This window comes from Akebia trifoliata, chromosome 3, assembly GCF_017979445.1.
Source record: "Akebia trifoliata isolate Shusen 1 chromosome 3, ASM1797944v1, whole genome shotgun sequence".
NCBI lineage: Eukaryota > Viridiplantae > Streptophyta > Magnoliopsida > Ranunculales > Lardizabalaceae > Akebia > Akebia trifoliata.
Window position 1 is genome coordinate 52763308 of NC_141377.1, and position 15065 is coordinate 52778372.

At 34.2% G+C, this 15065-nt stretch overlaps 1 protein-coding gene across 2 annotated transcripts; it reads right to left on the reverse strand.

Moving 5' to 3' along the window:
- On the reverse strand, window positions 1-12186 carry LOC147407908 (26S proteasome non-ATPase regulatory subunit 8 homolog A-like). 2 transcript variants are annotated; one of them, XM_086436686.1, is made up of 6 exons: window positions 11952-12186; window positions 2581-2659; window positions 2205-2307; window positions 1753-2013; window positions 860-971; window positions 1-366 (listed from the first exon to the last, which is right to left on the reverse strand). In XM_086436686.1, the coding sequence occupies exons 1-6, from the start codon at window positions 12054-12056 to the stop codon at window positions 226-228; spliced, it is 801 nt and encodes a 266-aa protein (XP_086292812.1). In that variant the 5' UTR covers window positions 12057-12186; the 3' UTR covers window positions 1-225. The 2 variants fall into 2 exon arrangements, with proteins under 2 accessions (XP_086292812.1, XP_086292811.1); XM_086436685.1 differs by having other exon boundaries at window positions 1753-2016; window positions 11952-12185.
- Between the last annotated feature and the right edge of the window lie 2879 nt (window positions 12187-15065).

The following is a 15065-nucleotide window of genomic DNA, read 5'->3' on the forward strand; positions in this document are numbered from 1 at the left end:
TGGGGGGCAAAGTAACACTTTCACTAAGGTAATAAAAGTCTGAGCATCAATGGGTTTAGCCAAGCTAATGAAAGTTTAAACAACAATGAGTTTCGAAATTTGAATTTTTGGAACACAATTTTACCATATGGGAAATTCTCTTGCACAACTGCTTGATGAGTCGCAGCAATGACATCTCTTTGCAAGTTTCACACTTTTCCGATGGGAAGTACTAAGCATCCTCGTTTAAACAATTCGCTCAAGCTCTCTTGCATAACTAAGTGTCTGATTGATGAGTTGCAACGATGGTATCTCCTTGGAAGGTGCTGATTCTTTCACCTTTTGGAAGAACACAAACCCATTCTTTACCTCCCACTCAGGACGCTCCTGCAAGCAAATAATTCAACGTTGTTAATGTGTGCATGAGATTATGTATACAGGCTTATACTTGTGTGTCCATAGTACGCATGGCATTTTGGCCAAATCCGAAGCAAGATCCAAAATGCAAACGTCCACTGGAAATACAAACATGATGCATTTAAATCTCTCCAACAATCTAAAACTGTTTTTACCCAGAATTGGTTCCATCTAGAGAGTAACAATATGGCATTCTATTAAGAAAGCTCTTGGATGAGGGAGGGTGTCAATTTAACTTTTAAAGAATGCTAATTAGGTAACAAGTGCAAAAAGAGAGTAGGACTAGAATATATGCAAATCCAAAATACAGGAGAGACAAAAAAATAAATGACAGCTGGTAACTCGGTTAAATAAGCAGCACCAAAGTAAATCCATTACATTTACAAATTGAAGTGGTCAATTGAACAAAAACAAGAAAGAAAATATCGGAGTAAAAAGATTATTGTGCTGCAAAAGAGCTCACCTCTGTGATATATTCGGATAGCTCTTGGTCTGAAGAGAACATCAACATTTGACGGGCATTACCAGTCGAAAGATAATCATACGCTTTTTCACTACATCCAGCTATTTCATCCCTGCAAGTCAAAAATAAGATTAAAAAATATAAATAGAAAGAAAGTTAATAAAAACCTTCATTTCCCAATCATTACATTTCAATAAGAAAAATTAGATCATACAATAGCATCATAATACAAATGGTGTCCATGAAGATTAAATCCACCCTCCAATTTTTCTACTTAGGAGATCTCCTCAAAACCAAAAAAAATTGACCTGATTGGATAATAGCAACTACCTATTTAATACTTTCTTCTTTTTGGTCCATGTACAATGTTTCCCCGCTTTCTTCAGGATCAAAAAATAAGAGCTGCTATTGGCACCCCAACTTTTTTACTTAGTGCACCCCAATTTCTTAAACTGTTAAAAAAAATAAGAAGTAAATGATTGAAAATAAGTAAATGCTCATTTTTTTGCTAGATTTCTATTTTTAGGGTTTAAGATTTTATATGAACTTAAAATCTTAATTGTAAACAACTACTGAAATTGTTTGAAAGAGTATCTCTACAAATGTTGAGATAATAATTTGAGCCAAACCTTTGTAATGTTTGAATGGTGTGTTTTAATCTTTAATTGGGGAATGATAAATAATTTAAGAAATTGGGGTGTAATAAGTAAAAGTTGTGGGTGGGCGGTGGTTGGTGGGGGGGGGCAGGCAAAAGCAGCTCTCAGAAATAAGATAATTGGATGATCTGATCATATTCCATAAAGATGCCTCAGTTACCGGTACACTGCTGGAGATATTGTTAGATTTTTTAATTTCAAGTAACCGCTACAATAGATCAAAGTCAAACATATTACCTAACTGTCTTGGCCAGGAGATCTATGAAATACACATAAGTCTCATGTGGCACTGTCTGCCTGGCACTCAGTACACGATTGTAAGCACCTTCCATGAAGGATTGTTCCAATTCAACAGCATGCTTGATGCAGGGATTTTCCAGAGCAGCTGCGGAAAGCAGTTCCAGTTCAGTGTGGAATTCTGCTATTCTGTTTTGCACAAGGAGCCTTAGAAGATTAAGGCCTAAGATTGGGTACTCCTGCAGGGATGGCGCGAGACGACTACTGTTCCAGAAAAACAACAATATTAGTTGCAAACAAAGGCTTCAAAAATAGAAGGTAAGCAAGTTTTCCGGACTATAGTTCAGCATAGTAACCTTACTACTTATTATCATCATCACCATTCTATGCCTTAACTAAAGTACTACCAACCTTGCTATTTATTGCCGAAATTGAAATCAAAAGAAAGTTACCCTGTATCTGTATAATAAGGTTTTAATTGGTACAAGTCCCTCTCAAAGGCATCTTGATCTTCTATCTTCACGCTGAGAACAACAGCATGCTCATATATATCCCCTGAAGTCCTCATGATCATAACAAGTGTAAGTGAGTATATATTCCAATGAGTCTTCGCAGGCCACTACACTAGGATACATTACTGAATAAAAAAGTGATGCAGATATATTAAGAACTGAGGAAAAGGGATAATCACATGAATAAAAAACCCAAACATAATGGAAGGAAAAAAAAAAACACATCATCATCAAAAAGATATAACAAGCTCCTCAAAAAGTTATGCCATGGGTAGACGTAAAATAAATTATATATATTTGAGCTTAAGAATGTTACTTGCTATTGTCAATTCATGAACAGCATTAGGTGATTCTTCAAAACATGGTGGAAGGCTTTTGAATTCTGTCAATAAAACCTGCAATGAAAAAAGTAGAGACCACTTAGTTCAGATGATGAGGTCAGGAATTCAAATGTCATTTTAGGCTTTCTTTAGAAAATGACACGTAAGAAAATAACATTTGATTAACACATGCACCAAGGGGGGGAGAAAATATTGAAACATTGTTAGGTGTTCTTTCTAAGCAACATTTGGGTTACATGATCTGAATGTTAAGGGGCTATGCGGCGTTTGGTCATTTTCTGGTGGCTGACTGTGACACCTTGGATTCGACAACTCTTTTAGGGTGAATGACTGATTTGATGTCTGCTCACCATTCCTTTCCACAACATCACATCTTAGTATAGTATCTCCCGAATCCCCACTCTTGGGAATCGAGACTCCCTACTTTCTTGTTTAGAGGATGCAAACTTGACATCTCCTGCCCCCATTCCCTCACGGGGTGTTTTAATGTTAACCCATATCGGTATTAAGGAAACACATATGTTGGGGATGTCACATGATTTTATTGCCTCTTACAATTACCCTCTCTCGAGTCTTTAAGGCATTTTTCTATCTTGGGGTCCCAAGAATAATATAAGCAAAGATTGAATAAATGTTTTTATTCTACAAGTATCTCACAAGTATGTACTCTGTAAACACCCCAGATTGTACAAGCCCAACCAAGAAAAGGCTTCTAAGACTTTGGATAAGACTCATTTTTAAGGTGCAAGGCCAAGGCCAAAAGTTAGGTAACTAAAGTCCATGTTTAAGAGCAACTCCAACCGGTCTCTAAATCTCTGACGACCTCTCTAAATCATTATCCATAGCTCTAATTTAGAGACGCTGGTAAATTTTAGAGCCCATCTCTAAATCACTAATCATTACTTAAATACCCATTTTGTCCTCACTTTTTTACATAAATGACATTTTGACTTTCATCATTTTCACTCAATCCCAAACTGGTTGGAATTCAAATTGATTCGGAAAAGAGCATCTTATCTAAATTCAGAGAAGATGCCAATTTGGAGCCAAATTTTAGAGACGTCATTGGAGTTTCTTTAAATTCAAAGCCAAAGAAAATGTAAAGTCCAAAGGCCCAAATTATACTAACTTTGTTCAATCAAACCTCAAAAATTAAACCATCTTAGCCTATTGGGTCAATTATTCTTTTCCAAAGCGACACAAGACACTCTCTCCTTTATCCTCCCAAAAACAATGCCACTTGGTAAGGTTTTATTGATTTCAACCCTGAAAGAACAATTTAATTGGTGGCTCAAAGCTCAAAGCTCATTAGTAGATCAACCCCTGTGTGAGAAATTCATATTTAAAAATAAACTTATACCCATACTTTTTAAAATATTTACAAAAGAACCAAGACCTACCATTACACATGGTATCATCACATACAAGCTCCCAAAATCATTTTTCACTAACTACATCACCTTAACAAATGACATCCTCTCATTCATACTCCAAAAAAAAAAATTTCACCTCTTCCTATTTGCCCATACTTTTTGAGAAAATTATATGGGAACCAAAGATCACATTTTCACATGATATCCTCCCATTAATTCTCTCAAACTATTTTTCACCTACCACGCAAACACTACCAAGATCATGTCACATGAGCTTGACCAAATGGTTTAATTTTTGAAGTCCAAATCAATTCCACCATTTACCCTCAATAATGTTGGAAATCAAAAGATTCCAAAATAAATCTCATGTCATTTCTCAAAGTCCTTAGAGTTGAATCATTTTGCCCACAGAATTTGTCTCAAAACTCTATAAAAGGGGGAGCCTTCCCTTGAGTTGAAACAACCATTCTCTAGCCCCAAATTTATACCAAAATCTCTCCCTAAGTCTTCTCATTTCACTCTAACTCCCCTTCACACCAACTCTCTAACATTCACTCTTTCTCTCTCTCTCCATTTCTTAATCTCTAACCTTCAAAGAAGAGAAAAAAAAAAAAAAAACTAAGAAGGCAAGCTTCCAAGGTAGGGATAGGATAGTTCTATTTAAGTATTGCCTCCCCCATCCCTCTTCTACCTCCCTCAATCTTTTTTCTCTATTAGAAAACCCTAGGATCTATTGAAACACCATCTCCCACCATCAATAGGTTGGACCTCAACCTTATGCATGGAATGTGCAAGGTGGTTTGACCAAAAGGATGGGAATTGAAGCCCTTTTAAACCTTTCTCATCATATTCATCACTATGTACACCTCTTGCACACATATACACCGTGCATGGAAATGTTGATAAAAGATGTCCCCCTTTCATGGGGTGAATCACCAAGTTTCTAGACATCTATGCATGCATTCTTGAGGCCATGGTATTCCATCAATGGAATATCCCAAAACGCCTACTGATCAAAAAAAAAATATCCCAAAACACCAAGAAAAAATATGAAGCCTTTTAGAGGATGAGAGAAAGTCTTGGAGAGATTTAACATAGGTTTGAGGTGGAAAAAAAATGCTTGTTCCAACTAAAGGGAATACTCCCCTTTTATAGAGTTTTTGGACAATTTTTAAGGGCAAAATAATCTTACCCTAAGGATTTGAGAAATGACGTGAGATTTACCTTGGATTTCATTTGATTTCCAACATTGTTAAAGGCAAACAGTGGAATTTGACATAGACTTTGAGAAGAAAGCCATTTAACCAAGCCCATGAGACATGATTTTGATAGTGTTTGGGTGGTAAGTGAAAAATAGTTTCGAAAAATGAATGTGAAGATATCAAGTGGAAATGCGATTTTTTATTCTCATATAATTTTCTCAAAAAACATAGATAGATAGAAAAAGGTAAAAAAGTGATTTTGGGAACATGAATGGGTGGAAGTCGTGTATAAGGTGATGTGATTGGTGAAAAGTGATTTTGAGAGCATGCATGTAATAATGTCATAAGTAAAAATAAGTCTTGGTTCTTTTGTAAATATCTCAAAAAATATGAGTACAATTATATTTTCAAAATAAGCCTCTTTTAGAGGGATGTGCAAAAAATAATCAAGTACAAAAAATTTAGTGATTGCCTTTTAAGGGTAAAATAGTTTATGCCTATAGTTTCCAACATATTTACATGGATCCCAAGTATTTGTCTTGTTGATTTTATTTTCAATAAGAGCACCATATGAATTTTTCATAAAGAGGTTGACCTACCAATGGGCTTTGAGCATTAACCCACCAATTACATGATTCCTTTAGGATTGGGACCAATAAAACATTACCAAGTGGCATTATTTTTTAGAGGACAAAATAGAAAGTGTCATGTGTCCTTTTGGAAATGAACAATTGACCCAATGGACCAAATTGTAATTTTTGAGCTTTGATTAAGTCAAGTTAATATGATTTGGGGTTTACACTTTCTTTGGATTTGAATTTAAACATGGATTTTAGTTAAAAACTTCCCAATTTTTATTCTCAGACCTTGCACCTTGATAATAGGCCTTATCTAAGGTCTTAGAAACATTTTCTTCATTGGACTCGTACAATTTGGGGTGTCTACAGATTACATACCTATGAAACACTTGTAAAATAAAAACATTTATTCAACATGTGTTTTTATCATTCTTGGGACAAATGTATTGAGGACTAAAGAAAATACAATTGTAAGGCAATAGAATCATGTGACATCCCCAACATATGTGTCTTTAACACCAATATGAGTAAACAATAAAACATCCCATAAACAATCAGTTGCCAAAAAATGATCAAGCGCCATATCCCCTTGACATGGAAATCGTGTAATCCAAACGTTACTAACAAAGAACAATATCATTAAAGCAAATTCCCTTGGCGTGGCCCCAAAAAAGTTGGTAACCTTCACCAAATGATCATCAAACAAGGCAGTATATGATAGTTGAAACCACATTACAAGTTATCAGACACATCAACACTCCAACAAAACAGCTATAAAAGGAAAAACAAAAAATTAAGACAGCAATTTTCTCTCACCCAAGCCAATACTCTCTTCACAACAAAGAGCTTAATTGGGCATAAAGTGATTTACATGCACCTCAACACAACGAAGACAGTGGATCAAATAAGACTTGAAGCACATATCTTGCGCCAAAAATATCTTTTGGAACTACATTCTAAAATTATTCATTGAACTATAGCCTTTCTTTACACGTGAAAGCTTAATGTGGCCAATCTAGACTGTCCATTGATAGAGGACCCTATGGATTGGACAAAGAGTTCCTTCTCCTATGAATTGTTGTCACTAAATTTCAATAAAATTAATAGGGAAAAAAAAAAGCATGACTCCTTGTGATATACGGCAAAGTGTTATTGAGTTGAAACTTGTCAAGTTAGGAGATGTTAAGATGGCAAAACACATTGGTCTATTTGGGCCCCCAGTCTTAGCTTCCATGAGTAAAGAAACCTTAGAAGCATTTTGGCACGCCTGAGTTCCTTTTAAGGACACTTTTGAAATTGTTTATTATGTAGCTTACTTACAAGGGCATCCATAAAACATAATATGAATGCCCAAAGATCAAAAAAGAAAAATTCAATACACAATGTCCCGTGAATGCATGCGAATTCATTTCTCAAGGGATTGAAAATTAGTTTCTAAAGAGAGCAAGAAAATGAAAAATGTAGCACACTAATGCGGGATGCAAATCAAGCCCATTGTAACAAGCTCAGACAGAAATTTTGTAATTACTTAGGTTTCCACTTAGTTGTGTCTGGATTTATTTATTTTATCGTTCGGGATTATTTTAAATAAGTTATTTTTAATTGAATTGCTTTTGGGTTATTTTAGAAGTTTGATTAGAATCTAGATATTATTCGAATAATTTTTCTTTAGGCCTTATTTTGATGAGTTAAAACTTGTCGTATTCAACTACTTTTTTTTGTGTTGTTTGAAAGGTTATTCAATTACCTACCTAATGAGCCCAAGATTTTGCAATTCTGATAAATTTTGAGAGTGTTATGACCAAAATACTAATAGAGTATGAGGTTCACAAGGGATTGGCTTCTCAAGGTAAAAATGTCAATGCTTAAGTGATATTAGAATTAGGGTTTTGAGTCTAATATGAGAGAGCATATGTATGTAGTATTGTAATTAGATTTTAATAATTTAATGGAATAAAATAAAATTTACAGCTCTTTTATTTAAATTTCTCCAGTGATTGGATAATGGTGTGAGACTAAGGTATCATCTATCTTCTTCTATTTTTTCTTTTCTTTCTTGAATCTTATATATTTCCTATCTTTTTTATGTTTTCTTGATTTTCAAATGAATCCTGAATCCTTTAACACATCAAGAAACTCATCAAATCCATAAACACTTACCCCATTAACCTCTTCCCCAAATCTATCTTATACTTTATTACCCAACCCCAAATACCATAAACCTTTCCAAAACCCTAGTTGCAAAATATCATAATTACAGAACTTTGCATTTTACATTTCAATATATAGCAATTCGAGATTTTGGAAACCTTTTCTTTAAAAAAAAACATTTTAATAAGTATTCTTTTTTCTTCATCGCCATCCAATTATCCTTTCCATCACACTTCCCAAGCAGAACAACCTTAGAATTGAACACTTCTAGGTTGTCCTACACCACACACATGTTTTTGTGTGACCTTTGTTGTCCCAAATGGGATGAATTGGGAACTAAATATGTGTAGAGAGAGAATTCGTGTCTAAATTCACCTTGATGAATACAGTGATTTCTACCAAAAGAAAGCTCAATCGCTTATTTTCCAACCTCACTATTATCCTCCAATGATAACGCAGACATTTTAACAATGGATCCGGGTTTGGTTCAATGGGTATTGGAAAGTGGTGATGATGGTGTAATCCTTTTCTCTCTTACTTTCTTTTTTTATTCTCATATTCTGTGCGTTTTCTTTTTCTTTTTCTTTTTTCGTCTCTTTTTATACCAGATAGGGTTATTTGAAAACTCTCTCTTGGGCAAGACTGAAATCAAACCTAGAGCTACTAGTGAGAATGTGACATAACAAGTAGGGAATAAGATGAGTTAAATTTAACCCGAAATCCGAGTAAACCAAAAATCGACTTTAGTGGGTTTGGATCCTTGGAGTACATCTGAATCAAAAAAATGGGCCGAATATTTTTTAATTTCCCTTGACCCAACTCGTATTTGGGTTGGACAGATCCATCTAAAGCTGGTAGGGTGTCCCCCACCCCCTTTGGAAGTGGGACTAATTCCTACGAATACACCCTGCCCACCAAACACATGATACTATTATTAGCATGGAAAGAAGTAAAATAGGAGGAAAAAAATCAAACAATCATTTGACCCAACTGATAATTGAATCCAGATATGGTCTTACTTAGTAGGATCAGAGTTGGAAGTGGATCTGGATCCGAAATAGTATAAAAATCCAGACCTAAATATGGCTATATTTAGATCCAACCCAGGATCCATCCCATTTAATGCTCTAATAATAAGCCCACAATAAGTCACACCTTCAAGCTGGAAACAACGAACCTTGGTTAACATTGAAAAATAGTTACAAAGTGAACCAAAAAAAGGTACACACGTCAATTGCTTCTCAAAACAACTTTCCATTGCATCACAAATATATCTGACACTTACAGACTACTCTAATACCGTATTTTAGTAAGAAGAAAGCTTTTCCTAAAACTTATAAACCTGTAATCACTTCTTAGTTCTTACCTAACTAGAAGCTTCGAGTAAATCTAAATTCCACTTGTTATTTTAAATTTTTAGAAAATAGATTATCCTAAATTTACTTATGCCCCGTTTGATTTAGCTGCCTGAATCTACTTTCAGCTTCTGCTGTCAAAATCTGCTGTCAAAATCTACTGTCAGAAGCTGAAACACTGAAAAGCTTGTTTGATAGAGCTTTGTAAAACTACTGTACTATTTACCAAAATCTGGTAATTATTGTTTGATACAGCTTCTAAAATCTGTTGTATTATGGTAAAATGACCAGAATACCCTTAAGGTTGATAATGCACTCAAAATGCATAAAAAATTATTAGAATACCCTTATAAATATATAATTACATTAAATATACATAAATAAAATAATTTTATATTAAAAATTTATAAAAATAATTATTTTCCTTAATCCAAATCTCTTTCAACCCTTCACCCAATAATCTTGAATAAGGCTAGTCTTGCTTAATAAGATTTTAAATCTTATCAAGGATTGCTGAGCTCATCTTGTGGCATCCAAAACATGATCCGATGTGGGGGAAAAATTCTATGAACTTCCAAAAAAATATCATTTTCACCATTAAATTTATAAGTTCAGTAGCTATCCATTTTCAAAACCATGATCAAACCCTCAAAAATATTATTAATGAATATGAGTTTTTTCATAAAATCTAAAGGGTTGTGTGTTGAATTTGCCAATGTGATAATCCATTTGAGCTCAAAAACCCTTAGTAAGATTCCAAATCTTATTAAGTTTGTAAGGAAAGCATGTTTCATAACTTGTAAATCACCCTCTTGAAGCCACATGTAAAGCTCTGAGCTTCTTAGTGAGCAAAATATTTCTCCTAAATCACCCTTTTGGTGTGTTATAAGAAAAATAATCAATATTTACTAAATCAAATTGCCTGAGAACGCGTAATTTGTAGACTAGAGTTGATCTTAACCATTGATTGTAATGATTCATGGTGGAACAATTATACTATTATACCTTGATCGTGTAACACAAAATCCAACAGTCAATATTTTTAGTTATCTCCTCCATAACACTAATTATTTCGTATTTCTCTATGTTGAAGTCAAGATTTTTATTTTTAATTTTTTATGATTAAAACAAGTAAAAATCCCCATTAATCTTCCAACTAGCAAACAAACAAGAACAATCAACCATTCAAAAGAGAGAGAGAGAGAGAAAGAGAGAGATTGCAAACAAATGGGTCTGATCGACAAGTTCGTGGACGCCATTCTCTTCCTCTACTTCCTTTTCATGGCCGTAGTAGCTATTCTCTTCGATTACGACGATTATTTGGTTGCAGAGAAGCCCGATTTCTTTGTTGGCCTCATATGGGTTGAGCTCTTCATCCAATGGCCTCTCTCCATCGCCAATTTGTACGGAATTCTCTCCATCGCCAATTTGTACGGAATTCTCTCCAAGAAATCGTGGTTCAAAACCACCTGTTTGATCCATGGTGTCTCTACTTTCACAAGCATGGTATGTAGATCTACTTGCCTAACAAAACCCCCTTTTTTATTTTATCCAATATACTTTCTTTTATGGGGTTGCTGCTACTCTGTGCCGAGGGTTCATTGGTACTCCAATGGTTGTGCGGGATAGGTCTATTGATGGAGAGATGAGGTGTGAGAGATTTCTATCGAACGAGTGTGAGAGATTAGCTTTTGTCGAGCAAGAGAATAGAGACGAGGGACAAGGGAAAAATCGTCAATTCACATGAACCGTTTATTTGGTGATAAATTTCCCCGCAAACGCGAAAAAAAAAAAAAGCGCGTCATATGCGCTTCTCAAATTTGCGTTTCAAAACGCAGTTCCAAGACGCAATTTCATAACACAGTTTTTTACCAAACGGTAATTTCCGACTGAAACGCAGATTTTCAGCGCAAACGCACTGAAATCCACATTTTGAAGCGGAAACAAACACCATCTTACTAACCCCCTAAGCAATTAAACAAAATGGAAACTAACTCAAATAGCTTGGATATCCCTCCATAGACTTCATTTTTCGTTCTCATTTTTTGGTTGCTTACTTCTTTAACAAGAGGACCGATATATTCATGTGGTATCAAAATTAACTTCCCATTGGCGCTAACACATTGATTGACCAATTTTTATTTAGTTATTGAGGCTCCAATGTTCTTTGAAAAGTTTTAAATCCCAGTTTCAGCTATAGTATCGGTCTGGACACAAATAAAAATGACATCTTGAGATTTTAAAATCTGGCTCCAATGACACTGCAAAATTTCATGTAGGATATGGTCAAATTCTATATTAGGGTACATTTCAAAGTAAATTTGTAATATTTACTCAAAACCGAAAGAAATCTCAAAATTTTGACATTTTCTCAAATGTTAAAATTTGAAGTTTAGCCGAAATTGTAAAACCAATTTTCCAATTTTCCTTATTTTTAACGGATAAAAAAAAAATGTTTTTTTCTTCTTCATTTAAATTAATATTAGAAGATTTTGACAAATTGAAGTCGAAACACTCAACAATAAGAAACCAATCACGTTCTTCCTACCAAATTTGAGATGAGAGAGAGTGATAGAAAATACGATCTAAATTTTAGGGTTTCTTATAAATACAATGCAGTCTATTGTAGACAATATTCTACATAAATATAATTAATTTTGTGAAGATCTTCGAAATCAAAGGTGTACCTTCAGTTGGGAGAGGAGCTCGGTACAGGTTTCGAAATCGTTCCTTATAAATGCAGCTTTGAATCGCTCAAACAGTTGTGAAACCTCCGTTAGTTTCGGATCCATCTCTCTGTTTTTCTCAGCTAATTGGAGTAGAAAAATTAAGAAATCGTAACCCTAATTCGCATCCAATCTCTCCAAAAAGTCTGCCTAGCTTGTATACTTTGCCCTCTCTGCAAGCCACTAAAGTAGACGATAAATAATTAAATATAGGGAAAATTATTTAACCCTGTGCGAGGGGCTTCTTTCTAAATTACTCCTAACTTTTGGGTGATAATTCATACCCAACCTAGATAACTTTTCGAAAGGGTGCGTCATTTGCCCACGCCAAAATGGCTCATTGTCCCCATTTTAAGTGAAAATTAAATAAGTATTTTATAATGGGTCCCGTTCGGCACCCTAAGTTTTACCATACACTTTAACAAACGCGTTTTGTCTTACATGGGTTAGAAGTTTCGAAATGAGCTGATTTTTGGTGAGGATGATCTCTATGGTGAGGAGATCATCCTCACCAAAAATCAGCTCATTCCAAAACTTCTAACCCCATCAAAAATGGTTTACTAAAAATGGACGGTCCACAATTTTTCAACGTGTAAACATAGGGCTAAACATTTCGAAATGGGCTGATTTTTGGGGAGGATGATCTTCTAATCATAGAGATCATTCTCACCAAAAATCAGCCCATTCCAAAACTTCTAACCCATGTAGGACAAAAAACGTTTGTTAAAGTGTGTGGTAAAACTTAGGGTGCTGAACATTTCCCTTTTATAATTTTACCCTTTTCCTCCTTATTGCACCCAACAAAATCTACCGATAAAATAACTCACTTCTCTCTCTCTTTCTCTTCATATTCATCTCCTTTTAAATTTTTGTGGGAAGTTGGAGATTAGGCTTAATTTTTTTTTTTTTTTTGCATTTAATAATTAATAAAGGTGAAAAAAATACTTTAAACCATCTAAAACGATAATTTTTGATTGAAGAGCTTAGATTTTTTTACAAATTTTTTTCGATATGCTCAAATCGATTTTGCTTTAATAAATTCGGTAGGTCATATCGAATTTTACCAAATAGATCCAGTATGTACCTACCAGATTATACAAAACAAATTAAGTAGGTACCTACCGATCAGAACTTTCTTAGGTAAATATTTATTTGATATGCTTGTACCGAATCTCTAAGTATAAGATTGATTGGTACCTATAGAACATTGTAAATATGAGAAATGTTTGGTAGTCACTTGGGTGAGTGCAATGAGAACTAGATAAAAAATAAAAATAAAAAAATACATGTGTACAATGAAAAAATAAAAAATAAAAACACTTGAAGATTACTAGTTTTCGTTTTTACTTTTCAGGGTGGGAGTAATTAAGAGTTTTTTTAAAGGGAATGTTGCTAAAAAGGGGATAATTTTTTAATTAATTATTGAAAATAAATTTTTTTTAATTTAAAAAAAAAATCGACCTAACATACTTGATTGTCCAGCATTTTGGGCTCTCTTACATTTTTTTAACTGCTTGGACGAGTTTGGCTAAGGCTACATGCATCATTAAAATAAAAAAACATTTTTTGTACAAACTACGTAAGAGTGAGATTTCTAATCTTATTAAGAGTCCTTGAACTGATGAATTACCAAATTGGCAATCCATCGCCATAGCCCTCTAGATTTCATGGAAAAACTTGGGTAAAACAATACATTGCGTTTGATCCAAGGTTTTAAAAAGGATGACTACAAAATTCTCACCGAACTCCCAAGTGTAAAATTAAAATTTAATACTAAAAGTATATATTTTTTTAGTTCATTGAATTTTTTCCTCTAGATCCCTAAAGCATCAGATCATGTTTTTTTATGTTGCAAGGTGAACTCAACGACCTTTAGTAAGATTTGAAATGTTACTAAGTTGGCTAGTCTAGCCTTACTCTTTCCATACTGAAATATGAAAGAATCCTAAAATTTTGGACAATCCAACAAATAAAAAAAATGTTGGACAATTCAGAGTGTCTAAACATTTTTGATAATTTCTTGAGAATTATTACCTCTTAAATCAATTAATAACAAAATTTACTCTTTTCTGTCTTTTTATTTTTTTAATTAATAAAAAATCACTTAAAAGGCTGTTGTGGAGGATTTCTTTCTAATCGGGCCTATGTTTTAGGATTTCTCTTAGTAAAACTTTTTGTCACAATTGAATGCCGAACCTACCCAACCATTCAAATTAATCGTTTTCATCCAAAACAACTCAGATTTCTAATATCCCAATCGAGTTTCAGAGATTCCATTTTGATGGAAATGATTTGAGAAAGAAGAAGAAGCAATTTTCAAGAATTTGGTTCAAGCATTCAAAAGGACGTATGTAAAAAAGCTAGAAAACACACACACACACACACACACATATATATATATATGGGTCCCATTCAGCACCCTAAGCTTTACCACACACTTTAACAAACGTGTTTTGTCTTACATGGGTTAGAAGTTTTGGAATGGGCTGATTTTTGGTGAGGATGATCTCTATGGTGAGGAGATCATCCTCACCAAAAATCAGCTCATTCCAAAACTTCTAACCCCATCAAAAATGGTTTACAAAAAATAGACGGTCCACAAATTTTCAACGTGTAAACATGGGGCTAAACATTTCAGAATGGGCTGATTTTTGGGGAGGATGATCTTCTAATCATAGAGATCATCCTCACCAAAAATCAGCCCATTCCAAAACTTCTAACCCATGTAGGACAAAAAACGTTTGTTAAAGTGTGTGGTAAAACTTAGGGTGCTGAACATTTCCTTATATATATATATATAGGATGGCGTTATTACGACCCCTATTACGACTCACATTACAACTCACCGTTTGTCTTATATGGGCAAAAATGTTTGGAATGGACTGATTTTTTGTGAGAATGATCTCTGTGATAAGGGGGTCATCCTAGCAAAAAATCATCCCATTCCAAAACTTCTAACCCCATCAAAATTGATTTACAAAAATTGGACGGTTTAAAAATTTTCAACTTGTAAACATGGGGCTAGAAGTTTCATAATGAGCTGATTTTTGGCAAGGATGATCTCCTCACCATATA

What these genes read in the sequence shown, in the direction of transcription:
- LOC147407908 (XM_086436685.1), bottom strand. Translation starts at nt 12,056, where the DNA reads ATGGATCCGAAACTAACGGAGGTTTCACAACTGTTTGAGCGATTCAAA. An exon ending in AGCTCCTCTCCCAACTGAAG is followed by an intron (nt 2,660 to 11,951) that starts GTACACCTTTGA and finishes TTTTCATTGCAG; the next exon opens with GTTTTATTGACAGAATTCAA. An exon ending in CTCCTGGCCAAGACAGTTAG is followed by an intron (nt 972 to 1,752) that starts GTAATATGTTTG and finishes TTTGACTTGCAG; the next exon opens with GGATGAAATAGCTGGATGTA.